This window comes from Megachile rotundata, chromosome 4 (genome assembly GCF_050947335.1).
Source record: "Megachile rotundata isolate GNS110a chromosome 4, iyMegRotu1, whole genome shotgun sequence".
NCBI lineage: Eukaryota > Metazoa > Arthropoda > Insecta > Hymenoptera > Megachilidae > Megachile > Megachile rotundata.
In genome coordinates, this window is record NC_134986.1 from 6255704 (window position 1) to 6282355 (window position 26652).

Below are 26652 nucleotides of genomic sequence, written 5' to 3' on the forward strand. Positions count from 1 at the left end.
AGTTACAGCGTAAAGAATATTTAATCAGCTTGTTTATTCGCGTTTCCTAAATCCCTATATCTGAAAATAATGAGAAAAAATGTAATTACCCCCATGGCAGTCAACGTGTTAACGCGTTCCATAATTCTCGTGGAAAAATGTGAAATGTTCGGAAACTTTTTAAACAAAGCTTGTGTTTGAACAAGAGCCAGGCACACAGTGCCGTGTTTGTTGAAAGCGACACAAATACTGGTAGTTAACTGCTAATTAAACGCGCATTGCTAACTGGACCGTGTAATGGAACGACCAAATCCGTACTGGTGGTAGGAAGGCCAAAAAATACCCTTTTTTGCAATTCCAAACGAAACATTATCGATGCTTAATCGAATCGAATGGAAGCTTATTTGCACTGTATCAAATTTTAATTAATTATCTTAACGATGTTAATTGTTGTTTCTGTTTGTCTTTTTTTAATTTCATTTTCCCTTCGATAATTATAAATCGAATATTCTGTTGGATGTATATCAATCTATAACATATTTTTTATGCAACGTTTAAGTGAAAAGTCGCGTTTCCGTTGTTTCGTATCGATAAATGTCAGTGCAAAATGTCGTACTCTAATACGTAAAATTGATAGGTTCCCTATACTTTCACCGATTTAACCGATATGCCGCAGAAAGTCAATTTCGTCCAAGAAACATCCAGCCATATATGAAAAACGAGATTCGTTAACTAAGAATCAAAATAAATTTGAATATTTCTCATATGCACCGATCATTTCAGTGCCGTTTAGCTTTATGAATAATCCAGAATTTAAAAGCCTGTTCTTCAACGTCCCTTTTTCTTTGAACACTCTCGATACGTTCATCTTAATTGCAATCGCGACTCGATGAGTAATGGATTTGCATTATCAAAGATTTTCAATGAAACTGAAATACCATTCTTTTCCAAATAATCTTAAACCGAAAGTACCTTAAATTGCAGTAATAAAAATAAAGCGAGAAACCTTCGATCACATATTTTAGACCTTTAGGTTACTATACGAGAACATAGAAAATTAATACAGATATGTCCATGAAAAAATGTAATTTTGTAATTTGTACAAAATTACCAATAATGTGTATAAAAAATAAGTAGGACATATCCGAGTTAATACGCGAAGCTCGTGTAAATGTTGAATTTTTATTAAAATGAACCACGAATATTTAAGTATAACAACACACCTGTACAATATTAACTGTGCGAATATAATGATTTTCAACGAAATATCTTTTGATCAAGGATACATCTCCCAGTAAGTCTGTCGCATACCAGCAACAAACGAAATTATTAGAACTGCTTGAATCTTTCAGCGAATGTTAGACTCTCTGTAACGTAGAACATTGCTGCATCCTCGTAGTAATTGCATTCCGTAGCTGCATGCCAATGTGTGTTAGACGTTTCCTTTCTAAAATATTGACCAATATAATCGTACACGCGGCCGCAAATGGTTTTGGAGGAAACGTTATTGAAGTGTACCTTAAACGCTTTGTTAATTGTACGTTCTATATTCGTTTCAGTGGAATGGCTGCTTTTAGATAATGCTAAGCGAAGAGGTCTGTTATAATTTGATTTCGAAGGACCTAGGGAATCTAGGGTAAAATTAGGTAGGGGGAAAATGAAGGAACTATGAAGAGTCTACGAATTTGGACTTTGAAATCTCAGATGTTGGAAGTTGGGGAAATTACGAATTTGAGAACTTAGAAAATTGGAGAGGGCTTGGAAATTGGAGAGCTTTGAAATTTGGGAATTTGGGCATTTTGACGTTTGGAATATTGTGAGATGCAAATTCGAAAGAATACATTCATACAAAATTTACAAATTTTAGAGATTGAGAATTTGGTAATCTAAAAGGTACGAAACTTGCAAAGTGGAGAGCTTTGAAATTTGATGATCCTGAAATTTGGGGATTTAGACATTTTGACGTTTAGAATATTGCGAGATACAAATTCGAAAGAATACATTCATACAAAATTTACAAATTTTAGAGATTGAAAATTTGGTAATCTAAATAGTACGAAACTTGCAAATTGGAGAGCTTTGAAATTTGATGATCCTGAAATTTGGGAATTTAGGCATTTTGACGTTTAGAATATTGCAAAATACAAATTCGAAAGAATACAATCATACAAAATTTACCAATTTTAGCGTTTCAGAATTTGGTAATCTAAAAAGTACGAAACTTGCAAATTGAAGAGCTTTGAAATTTGATGATCCTGAAATTTGGGATTTAGACATTTTGACGTTTAGAATATTGCAAAATACAAATTCGAAAGAATACATTCAAAGAAAATTAAAATAAACCTAAAATGTTCATAACAGATCAGTCAAATACTCCACATTTTCAAACTTTAATCTGTATACCTAACCCGAATTAAAAACACCTGCCAAATTTTTATTCAGCGCATTCATGAATATTTCAAACGCTATTTCTCATCAGAGGAAAATACGAACGTTTCACTAGAGAGCATTAAAAAATAGGTGAAAATGTTTTAACAACAAACCGCGTCTAAAAAGAAGAGAATTAGTTAAAAACCTCTCGTTTCCATGTTCACACAACAATAAAACTTTCAAAGCCAAAATCGACCCAGCCGAATACAGATGGTACAGTAAACACACAAACGCGTTAAAGGAACACTGTAACAAGCTTCCGCGACGTTTGCGGTGTACCGACGCCTAAATTAAAACGTTTTTACGAAACCGCTTATTTGTTTTATACCCACACGAGTTCTCTTAACAAAGTAGTTTCTGTCTCTCGTATTCGAGCATGTTTGTTACCGACTATACTTCGTTCTTCGCTTGCCTGAATTTTCTTACTCTCTTTATTCCCTCGACCGTGTATCCTTCGAGCAACGAGGATCGATCCTGTCAAGGATCAACGAGAACTTCGGCCTTGGGTCATTATGGAACAAATGCGAGAACGATCGTGTGAATCGTGTGCGATTTGTTTCTCTGCGTACAATGACAGCCTTGGGATCGAGAGTTTGTTTGGTACAAATTCACCTTTGAAATTTTTATTCCTTCGGGTGAATTTCTGGGTGAAATTCTTTTCAGTTAATTTCTTACGGTGGCATTCTGAGGCATTCTCTTTTAAAACTAATTTCATTTGCAATAGCGTTTCAGTTTCTTTGAAGTTTAATTATTATAACAGAGTTAGCAAGAGTTAATTTAGAATTTCATAAAGCTCACTAAAATCGACTATTATTATAATAAATTGTATTAACTGCGAATTTAACACTTTTAACAATTACGTAATAAAGTACATTTTGAGAAAAAATGTTATTTGTTACTTTATATTAATGAAATATAATTTGGAGATTCAAAAGTTACAAGCTCTCGATCCACTAAATTTGTATTTCTATCTAAGTGTGTGTGTGTAAGGTAAAAAAAGTTGAAGACAGTTCGATAGAATGAAAGGTTATCTGAAGGTTAAGGAGGGGATAAGTTAACAGGGAAGAAGTGACAGGATAATTAAGAAAGAAACCATGTACAATCTTTCATTCTTAAGAACTAGTCGAGTGTAAGTTTGACCCATTACCGTGACTAATCGCCTCCTTTCTGTGTGTTTTTCTTCGGGGTATCTTCGGGAACACCCCGATTTCAGGGTCATACTTCAATTGCATCATGTTCATGGTGGCGAGCAGCGTCGTTCTGACGGTGTTGGTGCTAAACTTTCATCACAGGTCACCGGACAGATACGTGATGCCACAATGGGTAAGTTGATTAAATAATCAAAATATCTTATTTACTGTTAGTAAGATGAATAATTATTAGGTCGAGTCATAAGTAACTTCCGTTTTTTTATCAGACATTTATTTCGTTCTCATTAAACAACAAAATTATATTATTTTATTATATATTCACCACTATTTTCTATAACCTTCTCCCATTTTTCTGGTAATTTATCAATTCCTTCCTTGTAAAATGTGGTTGGTTTGGACTGGAAGAAGCTTTCAACAGCCTGTCTGACTTGCTCTTCAGAATTGAAGGTTTTTCCATTTAAAAAGTTTTGTAAGGAACAGAAAAGGTGGTAGTCTGTCGGGGCAAGATCTGAGAAGTAAGGTGGATGTGGTAAAACAGACCATCCAAGCTGAAGAATTTTTTCTTGAGTCACCCTTGCTGTATGCGGTCGCGCGTTGTCGTGTAAAAGAATGATATTTCTGTGATTGACGAGTGCAGGGCACTTTTCTAGGAGTTTCTCTTGCACTCTTTGCAATTGCTGAATGTATTTATCCGCAGTAATCGTTAAATTTGACTTCAACAACTCGTGGTGACTTATACCTTCATAATCTCACCATAATACACAATATAAAATCTATTTAGCTGCATCGGAAGTTACTTATGACTCGACCTAATAGTTACGATTAGTAATGGGTATGATTAGTACAAGTCAAGATAAAAGGGGTCTGGTCATCACGTGACCTCTCTTGAGCGCTCAATTCAAATTCATCACTTACAGTATGACTCCGAACTTCTTTTATCTTGGCTGCCTTGTACAGATATTCATTACTCATTAGTGTAATTACTGAGATAAATTAATTTCACTAAGATTTAGATTTTTACTAACATTAAGATGGATAAACGCTAATTAAAACAATTACTGAAACGGAAAAACATTTAATTTTCTAGGATTAACATAGGTAAACATTTACTGAGACAAAAATTCCTAAAATAAAGAAACATTTCTTTTTACTGAGATTAAAATAGATAAACGTTTGTTTGCTGAAGATGAGAAAAATATACAGTAGTTTCTCGTTATATTGTCGTGTCTTATCGTTAGTAGCGCCTTCTATCGTAACACGCGGAGATCCACGAAAATTTACAAAAGTTTACGAAGATCAAGTGCCGAATAAAATCGCAAATTTTCCGTCGAACATAGAAAACGCATGTCTGTTCTTATGTTTCTGTTCATGGCAATATAACGAGAGTCTACTGCAATAATAACAATTAAAAACTTGCATCGAATAATCTTTTAAGCAATTTACGTTTAAATTATATAGTAATTTTTTAAAAATAATCAATAACATTACTCGTGGAAAATAAAAATAGTTATCAATAATTTTAAATAATTGAATAGGAAATAAAAATAATCGAAAATAATTTAGTAGAGAATACAGGTAATTTAATGTAATTAATTATAAAAAAAAATAATTATGAGTGTTTGAATTAAAAATAAAAATAATTGAAAATAATTTCATAGAAAAAAAGTAGTAGAATGGGAAAAAGGAATAATTGAAAGTAACTGTGCAAAGTCTAAAAATAAAATAAAATAATCGACTGGAAAATACAAACTGCATATTGATTGAATAAAAAACAGAAGTATTTGAAACGTAACACGAATTTTAAATAGTAATTGATATACCTTAAGAAGGATTTTAAAATGAAACACGTGTTGTTAATGCCTGTCAGAATTTTGACGGATGTATGCAAAGTATAGACGCTGTTTTCGTGGATGAAAGTCTGCCCTTATCCACAGTGGCCATTACAGCCATTAAAGACAGTGCTTTAGTTGCTGAAAGTTTAAAGTGCCTTCAAGGCGTTAGCACTTCCTCTTGGCCGTTGGTTACTAGAAGTTTCATAAACCAACGGGAAACGTGCCTCAAGTAGAGACGAGAATCCTACGGCTAGGAAAAATTCCACACGATAGTTTCCTTCCCTGCCATTATTTCTGGATGAAAGCAAGTTTGGGGAAACAAAGATCCAAAGATCCAATCTTGTATGAACTATTGTACGACAACGGAGTAAGGGGAACCTTGATTCATTGTATAAGAACAAACTCAATTAACTCAAGTTGCAACTTAGTTTGTTAAGTTTTAACACTAGTATAAAGTTAGAGATATACCTAAATCATTGAACCTTCGTACATAGAACAAATTTTATGTTTAACTACAAAAGAAACTTATCCGACTAAGTTACATATTAAGACAAAACATCGGCAACTCAATTTTATTGATAATGCATACAAATCATAAACTTTCGATATACAAAGCTTTATGTTTGATTATAAGAAATATAAATATTAAAAGATTAATATGTTAGTGATACTGATATTGATAGTGATATTGATAGCAGTAAAGTTAGTTGTAATTTGTCAGTTTAATTGTAGATATATTATAAATGACATTGGGAAAAATATTGAGTCAAAATTATTGAGTTGAGAATCACGTTGAAATAAAATTATTAAGTTAATTATTATTATTTTTAATAATTATTATTAATCGTATCAAGGTAAAATTATTAAGTCAAAATTATTGACTTATGAATCATATTAAGATGCAATTAAACATAAGTCTTGAAAACATGGGGAGAATGTTATTTTTAATTGAAATAAAAATTTTGTTAATTATAAGAAACAAATTAACGTTCAGTTGTAAGACGAATGTGGTCAATTTAAATTATTATCAATTTTACACAGATAAAAACGTTGTTTTTAAACTGGCTGCCGTGTTTGCTGTGCATGAGTCGTCCAGGCAAAAAGATCCAGAAGAAGAATATTCTCATGAGCAACCGGATGAAGGATATGGAGCTACAAGAAAGAAGTAGCAAGAGTTTGCTCGCGAATGTTTTAGACATCGACGATGACTTTCGTCACAGAAATAGTGCGGGAAATCCTCCTTCCGGATATATAAGGTAAACTTTTCTTTTATTCTCTTAGCAACTAGGGTTTCTCTTGGTCTTCTGCGAGATCCTGTTATTTCTTTCGTAAGAACTTTCTATTATGAAAACTGAGAACATTTTAATCTGTCAACAATGAACTTGCGAATCTTCGCGGTTCAATGAAAGCTTCTTTTCACGAGAAAATCAATTCGAATTAACTTATAACTTTATTACTGATGTTAATCGTATTAAACTTTACGTCGTGTCTCTTAATCTTTTTACTTGTAATTTTGCAATGTTTTTTAGCTCGTAGTGTTATTAAAATTATTTTATAGAATTTCAAAAAGCTTACTGTCGTAATCAAAGTGTAATTTTAAACTTCCAAAAGGAAATAAATTTTATATCGTTTTATATCGTGTAGTTTCGTAAGTATGGTGTACTTGTCAGGGTAAATATATTTTAGAAACCTTTTGAAATTGCAAAGAGTAACCATAATTCAGTTGAATATTCGAAATAATGCGCATCATTATTTAATGTTAAGTATCCTTAAATAAAAATACAGATACAAATATATTTTAATATTTAATTCAAAATATATCAATTCGTATTTAAAAACTATCGTCATTAGAAATTCAAGATGGCGCTCATACAATATGCGCATGGCGTATGCGCAGTGGTACAAATTGCTAATCAGAACAATAAAAATAAAAATGAAACGAAAAGTGAAAATTACAGTTGATTTAGACTCAACAATTTAAACGTTTCTTTAAGAATTTGATGTATTCACATAAAAGTAATTAAACGTCACGCAATTTTCTACGAAAAACACACTGGCTATAGAAGCCTCGTGTGCAAGATCGTATTTCACGACCTCACTGTATCGAAGTGGAGCAACGAAGGTTCAACGGTCCATCAAAAATAACGAATAATTGATTTTCGATAATTGATTGTAATAATTTAACGATAGGTCGGCGTATGGTACACCGTTGTCCACTGGGAGGCCAGCGACGGTCGAAGATACGTCGGCGTCGTTACCTCTTAGCGGGATGCAGGAGGAATTACATACAATTCTTAAAGAATTACGATTCATTACGGATCGTATGAAAAAAGCGGACGAGAGCGACGATGTAATTAGCGATTGGAAATATGCCGCTATGGTGGTGGACAGGTTGGGTATATTTTAATCTTCGTTAAGTTTTATTTGATACTGCGCGAATTAATTACTTATTCTCGTTGAAAACTTGAACTTCTGGCCACTATTGTTATTTATTGTTAACCTTTTATAAGCTCGTAGAAAATGGACAAGATTCTGTATAGGTGCAGACGATATGTACAGGGTGTCTGGATAAGTTGTATACACACTTCAAATATTATTATCAAATATAATAATGATTTTAAAATAATCAACTATTCTTATTTTATCTTATTTATTAAATTGCATGATAACAAAATGTGAATATATTTTATTGAGACACTGTACGTATGTATGTCTTCTGGATGAAAAATCAAGGAAGAATTTGCTAGCAAAATATTTATCACTGCATTGAAACTATTTTTTTGAATTTGAAAATTTTTAGATGCTACATTTTAAAAGTTTTAAAATTTAAAAACTTGTCCATAGTATTAAGCTTAGTATGCTATTGTAATAAAAAATTGATGTCAACAATATTGTCACTTATAAAGGGTTATTCATAATTTAAATTATTGAACGTAATTTATATTCCACAGAAAAAGTCCTAACTTCATCCTGATCATTGCATTTTTATTACATTATCTATGCATGTAAAAAGTGCAACAAAGGATAATGGACAGAAAATGACTTAACGATTTCATTTTTTTTTAATTGTAGGCTTTGCTTGTACACGTTCACGTTGTTCACGGTTCTGGCCACGGTAGTCATATTGTATCGTGCGCCACACATAATCGTCCAATAAATAGACTGCCCCGGTCAAGTCACCGAAAAAATGCACAAAAAACGCCAAAGGTGAGTCGACTACTTTCATACACAAATTACACATCAATAAACCCCGAAATTATTCGTTTAAATTGAACGAAATAATAGATTTATTCGTTCGAAACGAGTGGTATTAATGAAAACCAAGCAAACAGTCATATCCATCAATTTGTAATGAAGGATGGCACTCGCCGTGAACGTTGTTCGGATGTAACGTTACTTTTAACGAAACACGAGAAACGCGGGAAACGAAATTAATACGGTATGGAAATGTTAATTCGTTTTACAGAACGAGTTCACCTCGTTTCCGTTGTCACGTGCATAATTTCCTTGGACTGGTATACAATTTTCCGGGAATAATAGACACCGATGGAAACTGTGGACGCAACTTAATTGAATTTTCGAAAATTCCACGCGAATTTCCATGTGAACTTTGTTACGTTTCTTCTACTTTACTTCGTCCGATTATTGTTATTACATAATTAATTTATCCTCCGTAAAAATTCCTATCAGTTTTTTATCTCTTGAATGCGGGTTAATCTAACCGTTTAACATCTCTATATAACCTAATGAAACATTCAGATTTTATTTATAACGTAACATAATTTTATGCAGACCTGTAACCTACGATTTAATTCATTTCTAATTTGGATTGGGTCAAACTTAGGTTAAGTCTGGGCTTTGGTTTAGACTAGATTAGGTGCAGCTGCAGTTAGGTTTGAATTAGGTTAAATCTGATTAAGCTTTAATTTGGGTTAGGTCTGATTAAAGTTTCATGTGATATGGGGTAGATCTAAAGTTTGATGTCACTTAGGTTAGATCTAATTAAAGTTTGACGTATTTTGGGTATAATTAAGGTATCATCTAAATGAGGTTAGATTGGATCAAGATTTTTAATTTGACTTGAATTAAATCTGATTAATGATTGATCCTTGGTTAAATCTGACCTAAACTTAACCTAATTGGATTTATGTCTAATCAAAGTTTATTCTGAGTGGGATTGGGTGAGATCAAGGTTTAATGTGACTTGAATTAGGTCTGATTAATGATTGATTTGACTTTGGTTAAATCTGACCCAAGCTTAATCTGATTTGATTTATGTCTCATCAAGGTTTAATCTGGGGTTGGATCTGATCAAGGTTTAATTTGAATTGTATTGTGTCTAATGAAGCTTTAATCCGAATGGAATTAGCTTCGATTAGAACTAATTAAAGATCAATCCGACTTGGGATAAGTTTGATCATGGTTTGATCTGACTTGAATCGGGTGTGACCAAGTTTCATGTAGTTAACTAATAGTCTGATTTTCCAAAATACAAATAATAATAAAATTAACAAAATATAAATTACAATTTTATCAATTATTATGAAAAAGAATAAATTGAATTCTATTAAATAGAATATTAGATAGAAAACTTATTTACTGGTATTGTTATGAATAAAATTATTAACTGAATTTAGATGATTTAACAAATCCATCGAATCACAGATTTGATTATCCTGACATAGTTACATACGGACATGCCATTATTCACCGAATGACCTGATAAAATTCTAAAAAAGAGCAACCTTCATGCAAGATACGCTAGTCGCATTAAGCAACAGCCTTAATATTCATGCACATAATCCGCCGCGTCATTTAAACGCTGCCGAACACCTACTCTATCCATCCAGCTAGCTGTCATTTAAAAAAGGAACGTCCGCAACGTAATTTCACCGTTTCACGAGCCATAGCCGGCCGGCCATTTGTTTACGTGCGCGAATTCACGTATTCAACAATCTCGCCGGTTAATTCAGTGGCGGAAACGAGGCCAGACCCGGCAGAAACGCGCTATGGTTAGGGGTGGGTCATTCAAATGTCGACCGTAATATGAAGCAAAACTACCGACTCGCCCTTAGCGATGGCCGATGAAACGTTTCAAAAATACAGGGTGTTGAGAAAAAACTATTCAATATTTATGCAGTACACAGGACGCACTCTACCGATTAAGTTCGAAAGGTCAACTATTTCTAAAATACTTTTATATTTCAGCATCCTGATCTTAATACTTTTTGATATTTACTTTTAGCATCTTCTTCTTATAAGCACTACAAAATTATACCAAAATCCTTCGTTTTTATTTAATTGAATTTTTGGCTGAAAATTATGGCTGTTAAATGCAATTCATAGTGTGTAAACAAACTGTATAGGAACAATGTGACGTATTAACGTAAATATTTAGCAAATTTTACAAACATATTAATTGTTTAAAAAGAAATTTTTTATTGTTTGACATGTGCAATTAATATATCAAGCTCATAGATCAAAATGTCATAGAAAATGATGAAATTCTAAATAAATTACCGTATGTTTTTGACACTCTGTATACTGGAATCTCGCGAAACGTTGAAGAATGTAAATGTACATAACTGACCCATGCTTCTCTGTGTCCCCGTAGAAACGACGACACGTGGATCTCGAGGAGGCTGCTACGGGAGAGCCTGACGAAGACAACAGACATCTTCCTCGCTTTATAATATCTCCCCTCTTCTCGCTCTCCCTTCTCTGTTCTCCCGTTTTCTTCTTCCTGGAGAAATTGGACGCGGACAGAGTGCACGGTGCTTCCGGTTGAGCGTCGACGAAGAGGTGGAGTAGTACGAGAAGCTAGGACAATGAAGAGCAGCAGGAAGCTGAAGAGGAAAGAGGATGTTCCGTTTCGGTTCTTTGGACTCTATCGAATCAGTTCGATCAGCAAAAAAAGGAAAAGATAAAAGTCGAATCAAAGTATTCCCGGGACAAAAGGGTCGACGATGAAGGGACTAGGGATGAAATAACGAGGAAGGACTAGGGATGATGTATACACACATGTGTCACGGGAGGAGGACAGAGACGCCTCGACATACTGTTGACAATACACGGCCACGTTGTGCGTTCACTTTCTTCGGTTACCCTCTCTGTTAACCTAATTAATCGACCGCTGTCACCTTTCTCTCCGTGATAGATAAATCGATGTTCGTCGTTTAATCATCGTTGACGCGCGCGCGCATTTACATTTCTTTCTTTCGTTTTTCCTTTATCTTCGGGAATTCGAGAAACGGTGCTGTACATTCTTCGGGAGAACGTTGTCGCGGCCTTTTCAACTAACGTTATTTAGAAGAAAATGAAAACAAACGAGACACGAATTAACGAGAGAAAGAACAACAATAATAGTAATAATAATAATAACAACAACAGCAACAACAATAATAATCGTAATATTATTAATGAATAATTAACGATAGGGGTAATTGAATGATACTACTAACGATATGATTATTATACATACTTGTGTTAATGAGAAATGAATAATAATAATGAATAATAATAATAATAATAATGATAATGATAAGGGTAATGATAACTGCTTTGTGTGCGGGGATTACAATCGAATCGTGAACGTTATCACGCACGTGTGAAGGGTCACTCGTGGAACTGATACGGTCTTTATATAACTGCCAAATAAGAAACTTGAGACAGGGGTGTCCAATGTTTTCACGGATTGATCGATTGATTGATTGGTAAACGAAGGTGAAACACATAATAAATGCAGGTTCATTTATAGAAAGTTGTAATTTTCTCCCAGTGATGATTAACGTTCCTGTAATTAATTCGGGTGCAAACGGGGAAAAGGGGATGAGGATACTACTATTTCGTACAGGTGTTAGGTATGCTTCAAATCGATTTAATTGGATTCAAATAATTCAAGTTAGTTTCATTAGATTCAAGTAATTCAAGTTGGTTTCATAAGATTCAAGTTTCATTGGATTCAAGTCGGTATGATTCTCTCTGATTTGGTTCAAGTCAATCGGGTTGTATTTAAGTCGATTTAGTTTGACTCAAATCAATTCTTATTTCAATTCGACTTAATTCGATTTAGTTCAGTTATTGTCGAATCAATTCAATCAATCATTTGGTTCATTTCAAGTTGGGAGAATACGATTAAACTTGGTTTTATTCAGTTTAATTCAAGTTCCAATTCATTTCGATTTTATCAAGTTATATTTTTCAAGTTTAAATTATTTCCCAACGTTAATAATATTCTTCTATTCCTTGCAATTATTTCTCATAGTCAACAATTATTCTTTAAACTATTTTCATTATTTTACATTATTAACTCCATTTATTTATTATTTATTATTTCCATTATTAACTTTTCAATTGCTTTCAATTTTTTCCACTGTTAACAATTATTCTTCAATTACTTTTAATTATTTTCCACTGTTAACATTTATTCTCCAATTTCTTTCAATTATCTCCCACTATTATTAATTTTTTTTTAATCGATTGCAATTCTTTCCCATTGTTAAAAATGTTTCTCCAATTTTTTTCAATTATTTCCTACTAACAGCAATTATTCTTGATTTCAATTCTTTCCCATTGCGAAAAATTATTCTTCAGTTGCTTTCCTTTATTTCCCATCGTTATCAATTATTCGTGAATTGCTTTTATTTACTGTCGATTCCTTTCAATCAATTCCTATTACTATCTATTACTTTTCACATAATTTAAATTGTCTTCAATTCCTTTTCAATTATTTTCAAACTATTTTAACGTACGCTCTAGCTAATTTTAATCATTCTTCATTTTTCTTTCATTTCCTTTTCATGAATTTATGCTAAATCCTCTATACATTTAGTTTTGCGAGAATGTAGCATGTTTAATCAATTATAAGGTGGAAATAGAAAGTGAGCAGGAATTGAAGGGATAAGAACGATAATAGACAAAAAAAAACTGCCAAGTTGGACAACCCCTGCTTTCCGTACAGACACGAATCTGAGTTCTTGAAAGATCTTCTGATGAATGATTTTGAATTGAGGTGCGAGAAAGGTGTCTGATCGCGCGATAAAGCATACCCTGCTTGCCACTTGAGTTTTCCGACCATACAGAAGTATTTCAATGACTGTACCCTGATCAGAATCTGCTCTTTGAGAAACGTTTCGTTTAAGTTCTTCGATTGAACAACTTGCAAGTACACTTTCCTACACTTTCTTCTTGCGACTGAATTATTAAGCTATTATTTAAGTAAATCTAGCAAAATGAATCGTTTAATTAAAATTGTATTTTTTGTTTTAAATTGATACAATGGATGTTAATATTTTATAGTTGGTTAAATAATTGTATTGATTATTAAATTATTTATGTTGGAATTCGAGCGTAGTATAGCGCATTTTAAAAAGGACTTTAAACGACGCGATTTTATAATGGAATTGAAGATGATTGATAAAAATGTAAGTTTCTGTTTACGTGCTCTAAACCATGAAAATCTCTCCGTGAAAATACAAATGTAAAAGAAGTATTCAATAGTTGAGGACGCTCGACAGGATCTTCGGAATAGTCATTCGTTGAAGTGGCTTTTGTGCATAATCGACGAAGATAATGGCGCAGTTTCCGGTAAACGTGGAGAACTCCTCAAACGTAATTAGCTACTTGATAAAAGAAACTTTAACTCCGACAAGAATTCCTCCGCCTTTGAATACTTTTTCACAAACGAACGGAAGTTTATATTTCATAATTATTCCGCGATTATACAAGCCATTGTAATCTACTTAATCTTCTCGGAATTGTTTATTCAAATCAGTTGATTACTCGAAAGATTCGAAATTAGAAAGTTTTTAATTAAGTAAATATTAAACAACTTCGTTTTCCAATTGCTGTTTGAGAATTAGTAGCTAACTTCAATTTTAAAATTAAGACTTTGCATATTGTCGTTTTAATATTAATAATTTGCAAATTTTTATTTTGAGATCAATAATTTGTTAATTACGATTTAAACAAAATTAATAATTTGATAACTGCAATTTGTTCACTCTAATTTAAAAATTATTTTATACCAAATAATTAACTTGCTCATTCCAATTTAAAAATGATTAATTTACCCATTGCAATTTAATAGTTATTTCTTGTAAAATTACTAACTAAATATAGGAATTAGTAATTTGTCAATTACAATGTGTAAAAATTGTAAAATTGAATAATTTTCTGAATATCAATTTGGAAAATTAACTATTATCAATGTTTGAAATTTTCAAAAGGATAACTAAACGAAACGTTAATTTTATTTGAAAAATTACGAATTTTGCGAAGGGGTTTCTAACCGGAAACAATTTCAGAGCTTCTAAAAGACAAGGCAGTTATACAATCTTACAACGAATGTAAAGTTAACAGTATTAACCAGGAAACATACGCGGGACACACAAGTAATTATTAGCGATCGTATCATGTTATATTAATAAATTACGATCATGCAAACGATTAGAAACCACGATGATGAAGCGTGAATTGAAACAAGACAGAAGTACAGTCATTGATCTTCGAATCGCACAAAAGACAAATGGATCTTAATTTAACTATCGTAACTTACTCTATTTTTCCAGTAGCATGGCTGTACGGAATGAAAGCGAGAGAGAAAGAGAGTGTAGTATTCAGATCGTGTGATATGAGATGTTGGGTCATTTAAGAAAGAATGAAAATTTTTAATTTAAATAATTTGTTCGTCAAAACATTCTTAAATAATTATATACATATTTTTGAAGTTAAAAATATCAAGAAACTATTTATATGATCTTCTTTGATCTTTTAGCTTTAAATTGGTATATTGTAAGTGGTACTTTATGATACTTTTATGTTATAAAATGACGTCAAATATTTTATTGTTTCAAAGTCATCAGTTTTCATTTATAAACTAGTACTTTCCTTCCTTGATTGCTAATTTACTCACAGTAGAAATATTACTGAATTATAGTTATTTTTGTGAAGCTATATGCTTTAAATTGATATGCTAAAAGTGATATTTTATGATACTTTTATGTCATGAAAACGAATTAACTTTTCATCTTTAGAAATCGACCATCAAAACATTAATAGCTTCAGTTATTTAATTTTTCATTTTATTTACAGTAGCAGTATCTATTATCCAGTTATTTTTAATAAATCTTAAACTGTACATTTGCCAAATGCCATTTGACATTACTTGTCGGTCGTAAATTCGAAATGAGCTATTCAGTATTCAAAAATTTAAATTCTACCTCGCTAATTTATAACTTTATTTTCACTAACAATATTGATGCTAAATTTTCATAGTCATTTTCAGCTGAGTTTAAGCTTTAAATTTGTATATACTAAACGCCGCTTTGAGATACTTTCCAGTCATTTAGAGTTGGCTCTCGAAATGAGCTATTTGGTATTCAAAAATTTAGTCCTACTTTATTAAATTATAACTTTGCCTATGCTAAGAGTATTAAAGGGGCATTTATACTGTTACTTTCGGTAAGCTTTAAGCTTTAAATTAATGTGCCATAAGCACCATTTCGTGGTACTTTTCTGTCATGAAATTGCGCGTTTATGTAAAATGGTATTCATTCTCTTTTACGGAATCCAACGTTTCGTATCACACGACCTAACAATACAATCGTTCTAAATGACGTGAAACAAAACATAATAAATAATAATGAATAACTTCGAGGTGTTCTGACTAAATACTCAAATAAAAATATGTACATAGAAACATGTTTGCATGGCGTGGGACTCAATACATCAATAGCATTGTAATTAGGTATCGCGAACGGTGTCGGTAATTAAGTCTAAGGGATAAATCTGATTAATTAATTTACACTAGTAAAATAGTATTGGAGGAAAAACCAAAGAACTTTCGAACACAGTGTCACGTTACAATTTTCTCGAGAATATAACAAACGTTCGTCGATTTCCGTTCGATCGGCGTGTAATTAAAAAGAAAAAAACAAAAAAAAGGGGTGCGTCGCCGTAGCTTTGGAAGAACACGTGGAAAACTTGAAAATTTTCCGGAAATTTGTCTCAGAAAGGTTTCCTTCCGTCTAGTTGCTCGTAATTGCCGACAATCATTACACGCGACGTAAAAAGATAGAGTGTTTCAGAATGCTCTGCTATGGCGATAAGACAGTTTCGAAAACAACGAAATAATCATTGAAATCTTAATGAATAAACGCTTTTGATCGAACAAAATCGACGGTTTTCACGGTTAATCAATTTTGAAGTCATGTCGTTATTACTTTCATTGAAATTCAATTTCGAGTTATTTAAAATTTGAGAAATAGGGATTTTTGTGCGAAGCAAATATCGAAATATTTGGTTGTACAGTAGTCTCTTGATATATTGGGTGATGCATTAGAATTCTTGGAATATAGAAATATTTGGTTGTATAGTAGACTCTTGATATATTGGGTGATGCATTAGAATTCTTGAAATTTCCAAGATTTTTAAATTCCCGAATATTTATATTTCAAAATTTCTAAGTTATTGAATTAACTTAAGAAAGTTTCAAGTTTCAATATCTGCAGATTCTCAATTTTGTAAAGTACCAGATACCTAAGTTTCTGAATTTCTGGATTCCAAAATTTCTAAATTTAGGAACTTTTAGAATGCTGAATTTCTAAGTTACTAAATATTTAACTTAACTAATTTTTATTTTCAACATTTTGAGTTCCTAAACTTCTAAGTTTTAAAATTCCTAAAATCTTGAATTTCCAAATATTTAATTTCTAAATTTCCTAATTTTGAAATTCCTAAAATCCCAAATATCTAAATCTTGTAATTCCAAATTTTTAAATTGCCAAATTTCTAAGTTTTGAAATTTTTAATACCCCAAATTTCTCAACATCCAAATGTCTAATTCTCCAAATTTTCAAATTCCTATGTAAAAGAAACTCTTTGTATCTCAATGGATATTCTAACGATTGTACAGGGAGCGGTAATATTTTCGGCAATATAACGAGAGCCTACTGTATATGATCGAGAAAGCTCAAAAACCAAACCGTTTGCATCAATACTATTACATTACAAACTAAAATTATCAAAGTACTATAATTATGATAATTATAAAATTATCTACTAAATTTGCAACCCTCAAATTTTGTAAGTAACTTTGCAATAATAATTAATAATATTATTCTCTTCCTTTTTGAATGACACTGTGAAGTAGTAAACGAAACACTATATTGTTATTAACGAGAAACAAGTGACACTGTTGTAAAAATTTAGGGAATAATAAATTAATTATAAGGGAGGCAAAATTTTGATATCGAAGAAGACGAACGCTACGATGGGCGCATTTTCAATACGAATACTCATTCTCAGCGAGCCTAGTATCGATTAAGAAATTTCTATCGTTTAAGGGGGTTCTCACGCGTTACGGTCGAATTTAAATAAAAAAAAAAGATCAAGAAAATTGAAAAAGTCCTCAAAGAATATTTCGTGATCGATACACGAAACGTCATCGTTAAACGCTACCGCCATTACAACTATTACTATTACCGTAACTATTAACTATATTTACGATACTGTTAACACTACTAGTACCATATTGAAACGTTATTATTATTGTTAATATTATTGTTGTTATTATTGTTTCATTATTATTATTCCCATCGTCACGATCATCGTTCATCATCGTCATCATCATTATTATTATTATTATTGTCATTGCTGTTTATCATCATCGTTATCGTTAATACAATAATAAAACAAAGAATCGTCATTGCTATCGCTGCTATCATTATTGCTGCTGCACAAAAAGATTAATAAAAATGAAACACGATTTCCGCGAATTAAAAATGTGTATATAATATATATATTATATATATACGTAATAGCAAGATTTTTCACTTCCGTTCGACCGTTTGATACGACGTATGTGTATCTAGAATTGATAAGAACAATTGATGAAACAATTATAAAACAAATTCGTTATCGTATTCAAATTATAGTACACGTTTGACGTTTTGAAAAATTGTTACGTACGAAGAAATCCGTTCTGCACAGGGTGTTCAAAGAAAGGATATAATCTCTGCTGCGATATAGCTAAAGTTTAATTTATTACCTCGCTATATCGCATATAAGGCGAATACCGAACCAAACATCACTCAAAAACAAATTCTATCAATTTTTATTCGTTTGATATTTTAGCTTCTTAACTCATATGTTCAACATTATTATGCACCTGTGACATAAAATTTGCAATTATTTTACTATTTATTTAACTATGTTATTCGATCTAATTAACTTTTCCACTTTTATTTATAAATAAAATATTTTTAACATTTTCAATCCCAGAGAGACATATATTACCACGTATCAGCAATGTGTTATATTACACAGTTGGGTCTGAAAGTGTTAACTGAAATTTTTGTTCGTATTCGACATATAAAGAATTTCCCGAAAAGATTGAATTAGGGACGAATGTTTGTGATTTTTACGAATATTTCTGTTCTTTGAACGCCCTGTACACTCGAGTTTTCGAAATCGATTGCGTACGCGTGTTTCGAACGTAACAGAAACGCACTCCGAACGATGTATCGAAGCTCTTCGGTTCTTCATAAAGAGGAGCAAGGTTTCTCTGTGTCAGGGGAAACTGTGCACAATAAAAAGAGAAACAGAAAAATGAAAAGAAGCAGAGGACACGTTTGCAACGACGACGGACATTAAAACGCGCAATTTTCTCGAGTATCTTTCCGATAGGACGGCTAGATTTCTTGTCTGTGCTTCGAAAAAAAAAAGAAATGAAGAGAAAGGAACGCAAACGAATCCTCGTTCGTCGATTAGAAAGATCGATCTATCGACAGGGGATTAATCGGAATGCGTGAATCGTGTATATAACTTCTGTGATAAGAATTGATTATTAATCATTGCCGAACGCGAAACCCCTTGAGACGAGTGTTCTGTCGACAGTGGTGTCATTGCATTCAGTACTATCAGTCTCCTTTTTTATCATAATTATTCCTTCGTCAATTATCAGTTAATTAGAAACCATCTCACGTGATCTGATCGAATTGTTCGGTTCGATTAAACACAACGCATAATTCAATTATGATTAATCGACGGATTCAGGTGTCTAACAATTAAACACTAATCAGCATGTTCTCACGCACAAACGTTATTTCCAATCGATTGATTGAAATTATTCGCATTTGGTATACATTTTCTAGCCTTTCAGAGATCAACATTTTTTGGACAGTTTTCTATTTGGTTTAAAAGTTCTGTTATCACGATTAGCGCGTTCGGATTCAAGCGTGTAATATTACACGTGTTATAGACGGATGTGTGGTATTACAGAGTTGGGACTGAAGGTGTTGATATAAAATTTGTGGTATGTTTTTTGACACTGTCAAACCCAAGTGTGTAATATTACTTTAAAAACAATTTGATGTGTAATATTACAAGGTTGGGATTGAAAGTGCTGACGTAAAATTTGGAATATAATTTTTGACACATTCGAATCCTAGTGTATGATATTACACATCTTATAAATATGCTAATGTATAATATTACAGAGTTGAAGTGAAAGCGTTGATGGAAAATTTAGAATATGGTTTTTGACACTTTCAGGCCCACATGTGTAATATTACACACCACATAGGTGCATAAGTTCGTAATATCATGCTACTGGGTCAGTGGCAATGTTGAAATGTGGAAATCAATATATTCTTGTTTACATCGTCTTAAATTTCGGTCCTAAATCTGTAATATTACACATTCCACACATGTGTCAATGCATATTATTATACGATTGGATCAGAAAGTGATGATTTGATATTATTACATATATCATTTTTAATAATCTCAGATCCCATTGTGTACAACAGCACGCACTACAAACACGTCTGTCCATAAAATCTATTTTCTAAATCTGAAAGTGTAATGGATAAGTAAGTCTATGTATAAATGCCACTTTCAGCTCAAGTTTGTAACATCACGCATTTCACAGACGTGTCACCGCGTAATATCATACAGCCGGGTATGGAACTGTTAATGGAAAATTGCTTTTACTGCTGTACACATCGTCTTTAGCATTTTCAGACTCAGATGTATGATATCACACGTTCTGCAAACACGTGAATCTGTAGTATAATATTGTTGAGACCGAAAGTGTTAACGGAGAATTAAATTTATTGGTATAAATTTGGTTTTCAACAATTTCAAGCCCAACTGTGTAATGTTACGCAACGTTGCATCGATAAATAATATCATACTTTTTTAAATTAATTTACACATCTTCTTTCACATAGATCAATTTTTGCCAACATTCTACATAAAATAGTATTAAGATACAATATCAAAAAAGCAACAGTTCGTCAGATATTTCAGATTTTTGTATAAAATATTTCACTTTTGAACTGAAAATATCTCACAAACTGTTCACTTTGTTCTCATTATACCCTAATACATTTTAACTCAGAATATTACAACAAATTGATCTACGTATAAAAGTACATTTATTCCCCTTAAATCTCTTCTACAACTTCACAATCGCAAAAAATATTTGTATCGTGTTATACTTGTTTTTATATCATACAAGTTTCGTATAAAACATTTTTTCGTGCTGTTACAAATAACAGATTAAGATGGACACAGGTGCTAATACATTTGGGCGCAGAAATATAGTATAGTCGTAAATCTCGTCGATCTTATTTTGTTTTTTAAAAGGCTTTGTATCTTCCTCGCGTGAAAAGTTAAATCCTAGGAAGACAGGTGTTTGATGGATGTGTCGGTGCTCGATTAACAGTGATTCCCTCGTGCAAGTTGTAATTTCAACACGGCACGGTTTCGCGTTACGTGGCAGAATTTAATGCGTCTTCATTCAGGATTAATTGCTGTCAATTACGCGCAGATCTGCTTGACGAACGAAGGCGGTCAGGATACCGGAAATGGCGAGGCTTAGCCTGGAAATTGCCAATCGTCCTCTAATTTACCGGGAGTTCCAACCAATCTCGAGTTGATGCCGAAGATTTAGAGAGCTTGAACCTCTCGAACGTTTCATATGCTTGGAAATGCTATCGGCAATCGAAGAAGCCCTCGAAATTCCTGCCGGCTATCTCCTTTCACGGCCATTTCACGAAAGGACGCGAAATCGTTGTGCAATTTCGTGAACGCGATCAAACTTGGTTGTTAGGGACAAGAAAAGAGTTAAGTGAAGAATTATTCATTATTGTACGTAGAATGTTTGAATTTCCTGTGTGAAGGTTGTAATTCTTCGTGAAAAATGGGACCGAAAAGTCATTTACCACTTTGCAATCCGAAGCTTGGTTCTCGAGATACAAGAAGAATCTCTATATTATTTACAGGGCGATGCAAAAGAGATGAGCGCCAAATTTCACTCCTGGAAATCCTACTTTTTTATACAAAGAGCTTTCTCCATTTTGCAATCTGAAGTTTCCTTTTAGAAATACATTTTTGGGTTGCTCCAAATCAAGATTCTGTCGTGTACAGGAATATTAAAAAATGATGTACATTGTGAAGCTAAATTTTGTATGTGTAAAGAGCAATAGAAAAGTACATTACTATTTCAGTTTCAATCTCCATTTCTGGCGATTTGTGCATGACGATATAATGAATATATCATCTTTTTGTTGTAATATACAGGATGATTCAAAGAACATATTAGAAAATGAAACATTCTTCATGTTGACATTAATTGACTTCTCTTGAGCCATTTTTCAATTTAATTTTTTACTTTTGCGTTTAAAGAACGTCACTAAATTGCTGATGATCTATTATATTGCTTATAAGATGATTCAAAATAGGTGTTCACTATCAGAAATAAATTGAACTTCCTTCGTATCAAAAGAAATTGAAAAATCTTACAATTTGAAGCTTCGTTTTTAAACTACAAGTGTAGGCAGTTCAAAAGTCATTTTCTTATTGTATATACAGGATGATTCAAAAAATATATGTATTATTAACACTAAAGATTATTCGTGTTAACATAAATCGAAATGTATATTCTTATTTTGTACTTGCAATTTCGTTTTCAAGATTACATGATGATTCTTCAGTTTGCAATGTATTGGAAGATTCAAAAGAGTATTCTGTTCACACTAAACACTGTTTAGGATAAAAGAAATGAAATAGTTTTATTTTAAAGATTTAATTTCGAGATATGACTTACAATACCTAAACATCTTATGATATATGGTTGATTCAAAAGAGATATACAATACAAAAATTAAATCTTTTTTTCAAGACAAAATCATAAGGTGTTATGCTGTGTGGAAATTAGGAGCTTCATCTTCATATTAAAAATAACTAAAAAATTAAACTTCCACTTTGTTAGTCGCCATATTTAAATAAGTCAGATGTTCTCTAATAATTCCAAATCATTTTTTAAAAAATAATGAAAGATTGCAAATTTTTCTCTTACAACTCACATTCAAAAATCGGAATTACATTTCATTCTCGTTAATTAAATAACTGATCATTAATGAATTGAATAATAGTCACCGCTTACTTGACTTAACCTCAAAAGTTGTATATTCTATTAATTTAAAAAAGATCAAATTGCATATATAATTTGTGTTCTTCACCATAAAAATTGATGATTTCATCAGTGAAGAAAGAGAGATAATTTCAGATGGCACCACTGTCGACAAGTAGAAAAAATCAACGCGTGGTCATACAGCACTTGTTACAACACTAAAAAATGCGATCTTTCGAATTGTAATAAAAAAATAACATCGTATTAACGTGCATATACATACACTGATTAGCGAGTTGGTTAAAAATCGCTACACGCTGATATACATACACGTATAAATAATAGGACGCGAGACGCGTATGTATAAAACATATGTATATTCCAATCAGGTATAAATAATTATAAATAGGAGTGTGCTTAGGTAAATACGTTATATAAATATGAATTCTATTAAACGATACACGTATACATAAGAGCGACACACAAAATCACTTTAAAATAGCGAATTAATTATTAAACGCAATTAACACGTTGACTGATATGCATATATGATAAACTTTAACACAGTTTCAATTTGCTACTTCTTTTTTTCAATTTCGAAGCAGTCAACGTGTTAAGTAAATGAAAAGAAAGACGAACACCTTTCGAAACGTTAACTCTTATCCGAACTAAATAATTAAATATCTTTCGTTCTCTTTCTTTAATTATATAATTTGTTCAACTCTGAGTGTGATTATAAATTTTCAAAAAGTTGTAAATATTTTTGAAAATTTATTGTGAAAATGAACTACTGTTTGTTAAAATTGGCTGTTAATATTTTGATGGCTATTTCATGGACAATCTGATTTTTAGTTTTACTTCTGAAAAGTGACTTCCTAACTGTAATTTGAAAATTATCAAGTTAGTATTGCAATTTGGAGATTAATCGTTTACAAACTGTTATTTAAAAATTAGCAAACTATTATTGCAGTTTGGAGTTTAATAATTTGCAAATTGCAATTTGAAGAAATGAAAATACTAGTAATTTGTCAAATGAAGCTTGTCAGATGAAAAGGTCAAATTAATCGAATTTAGACAATTAGTAATTTACTAATTGTAATTTGAAGATTGATAATTTGCAAATTGCAAGTTGAACAAATTTTAAAACTAACAACTTGCTGATTGCAATTTGAAAATTAATAATATACGAATTAAAATTTGACAACTAATTTTCCAATTGCAATTTGAAAATTAGTAACTTGTTGAAATCTGAAAATTAGTAATTTATTAATTGCAATTTGAAGATTAATAATTAACCTACTAATTGTAATTTGCAAATATTAAAAAGTTAGTAATTTACCAAGTGTAATTTCAAGAAATTATTAACATACTAATTGTAATGTATAAATTAGTAATTTGCCAATTAAACCTAGTAAATTAACAATTCACCGTTTGGGACTTAAAAATTACTAATCAGTCAATTGCAATTTGTAATTAGTAATTTGTCAATTTCAATGTGAAAATAATTATCTAATTGTGATATAAAAAATTATCCAATTAAATATCCAAAATACCAAATTGCCAGAGTCATAATTTTTCCGAAATGTATAGCCATCAAAGTGTTAATACTCGAATAAATGATTCGGATAAGGGTTAACCTAAAAATGTTGAATAAAATTGTATAATTAATTAAGCGATTCGTTAATGAACTAAATACAAAGGAATTGAATTAGGTTACACGGGCAACCGAGTAGTCTGTCCCCGATATTCGTCTCTGTTCCTAATCTAAATGCAGGTGTGTACGCGATGCTTGATTTTCTATCGTTCTTCATCGTTTCTCGATCGCTGAACAAAAATCGCGGCATATAACGTATAATTAAGACACGAATATAATCTGTGGTTACGTCACAGGATACCTTTGTTTACATTTATATGAATAATAACAGTAGAGACGTGTTACGAAGTACGAAGAAATCGAAGGAACTCAGAATCGTGAACAATATACAGGCTGTTTCAAAAACTATGCAAAACTATTTCCGAATTAAACATGAAACACAATAATGTTACATATTAGGTTGTTGCACACGAAACATGCGACTTACTCATAAGATTTTTAAAAACATTTTTTTAGATATACAATTATGAAGACAGCTTTACTTTAGTAAAGTAACTATGAATTTTTTTATTTTGTACGTTAAAGATATTAGTGAAATGTTTATACGGTCATTTTTTTTTCAAGATTTAAGCTTTAGATTAGTATACCATAAGTGGCATTTCGTAATACTTTTCTGTCATGAATTTAAGTTAGAAATTTTACCTGCCAGATCAGCTGTTTGATATGCAAGAACGTAACTGTTTTCTTTTTAATCTGGTTCATGTTTCGAATATTAATGGAGCACTTATATGACAATTTTCATTGAAATTTAAGCTTGAAATTGATGTATTATATGTGGCATTTCATGATACTTTTATGTCATGATTTCTCGTTTGATTTTGTGTATTTCGTAAACAACTCTTCAATATATAACAATCTAGTAATTGTTTTTTTTTTTACTAAGATTTTTCACATTAAGAATATCAATAAAGCCTTTATATTTTCCTTTTTGGTAGACCTTGAGCTTTAAATAGATATGCTACAAGTGACATTTTTCGATACTTTTGTGTCATGAATTCGCGTGATTATTTTTGTCTTTTGAAATCAGCTGATTCTTTTTGTTCGTAATTTATTTGTATTAGGAATATCGCCGAAGCATTTACATACTAATTCTCGCAAAAGCTAAAGCTTCAAACTAATGTTCCATAAAAGCTGTTTGATGATACTTTTCAGTCATGAAATCACGTCAGACTTCGTAGGTTCTAAAACCGATGTTTCGATATGCAACAGCCTAGTACGCCATAATCATCAACAATTCACCGTTCCAACCGCAACAGAATACGAGCAACTATAACTTACGAATCGAGGTAAACGTGAACGAGATAACGATGAAGAAAAAAAACGAACAAAATAAAAATATCGACCAAAAATGGGAAAATACTCGTTTACCCTGTCGAGGTCTGAGTTCACGCGATTTATCGACACACCGATCGTTGCATGTCACTCGAAACGACGCACAATGACGACTAATCGTTACGATTCGAGATTAATAAAAATCCCGTGCATCTATTGACCATTTGTACATATTATATATCTCTGTACGTACAATTACACGAACACGCATACACACGTGACACACATAGGTATATCATATACACGCATGTAGAGGCGAGAGAGAAAGAGAGAGAGAGAGAGAGAGAGAGAGAGAGAGAGAGAGAGAGAGAGAGAGAGAGAGAGAGAGAGAGAGAGAGAGAGAGAGAGAGAGAAAGAGCGAAATCGAGAGAGACAACATCTTCAAAACGATAATTAACTAACACCCACGTTTCGTTTGCTCGTACCGACGATTTTTATTAACAAAATTCCGGTTCCATTGATAATTTTCTATCAATTCTCCTGGAGTTTCTTTCACGATCGAACGAAACGTGTCTCTTCGAAACACTGTTTAAAAAGAAATTTAAAAACTAGCCGTTGAATCGATCCATAGGCGTTTAGTTTAAAAGAAAAAGCGAATGAAACGGTGGTTTTTAGATATTACGATATTAACTATTAATAACGAAAATGTTGCTCGTTCGTGGCAGCGTGTGCAGCGTGCACGAGAAAGAAAATGAAAAAAAAACGGGGAAATCCAAGGGGATAAAATATGATAAATAAAATAAATAAGGGATAAGAAATAAAGCCGCGCGGTATGCTCAAAATGTAGAGGAAAGTTTTATCTCTGTACACATGCGCTTAAGAGGATCCTTTACCTAGAGAATATTACGATTATCG

General features: G+C 32.0%; 1 protein-coding gene across 4 annotated transcripts in view; it reads left to right on the top strand.

Moving 5' to 3' along the window:
• The window catches only part of nAChRalpha6 (nicotinic acetylcholine receptor alpha6), a 389695-nt gene extending 363540 nt beyond the window's left edge, over positions 1 to 26155 (top strand). For all 4 annotated transcript variants that reach the window (XM_076530284.1, XM_076530283.1, XM_076530281.1 and 1 more), the window contains 5 exons: positions 3623 to 3732; positions 6434 to 6648; positions 7583 to 7783; positions 8465 to 8599; positions 11007 to 26155. In XM_076530284.1, the coding sequence (XP_076386399.1) occupies positions 3623 to 3732; positions 6434 to 6648; positions 7583 to 7783; positions 8465 to 8549 (611 nt within the window). In that variant the 3' untranslated portion in view covers positions 8550 to 8599; positions 11007 to 26155. The remainder of the gene's footprint in view (positions 1 to 3622; positions 3733 to 6433; positions 6649 to 7582; positions 7784 to 8464; positions 8600 to 11006) is intronic.
• The last annotated feature ends 497 nt before the right edge of the window (positions 26156 to 26652 follow it).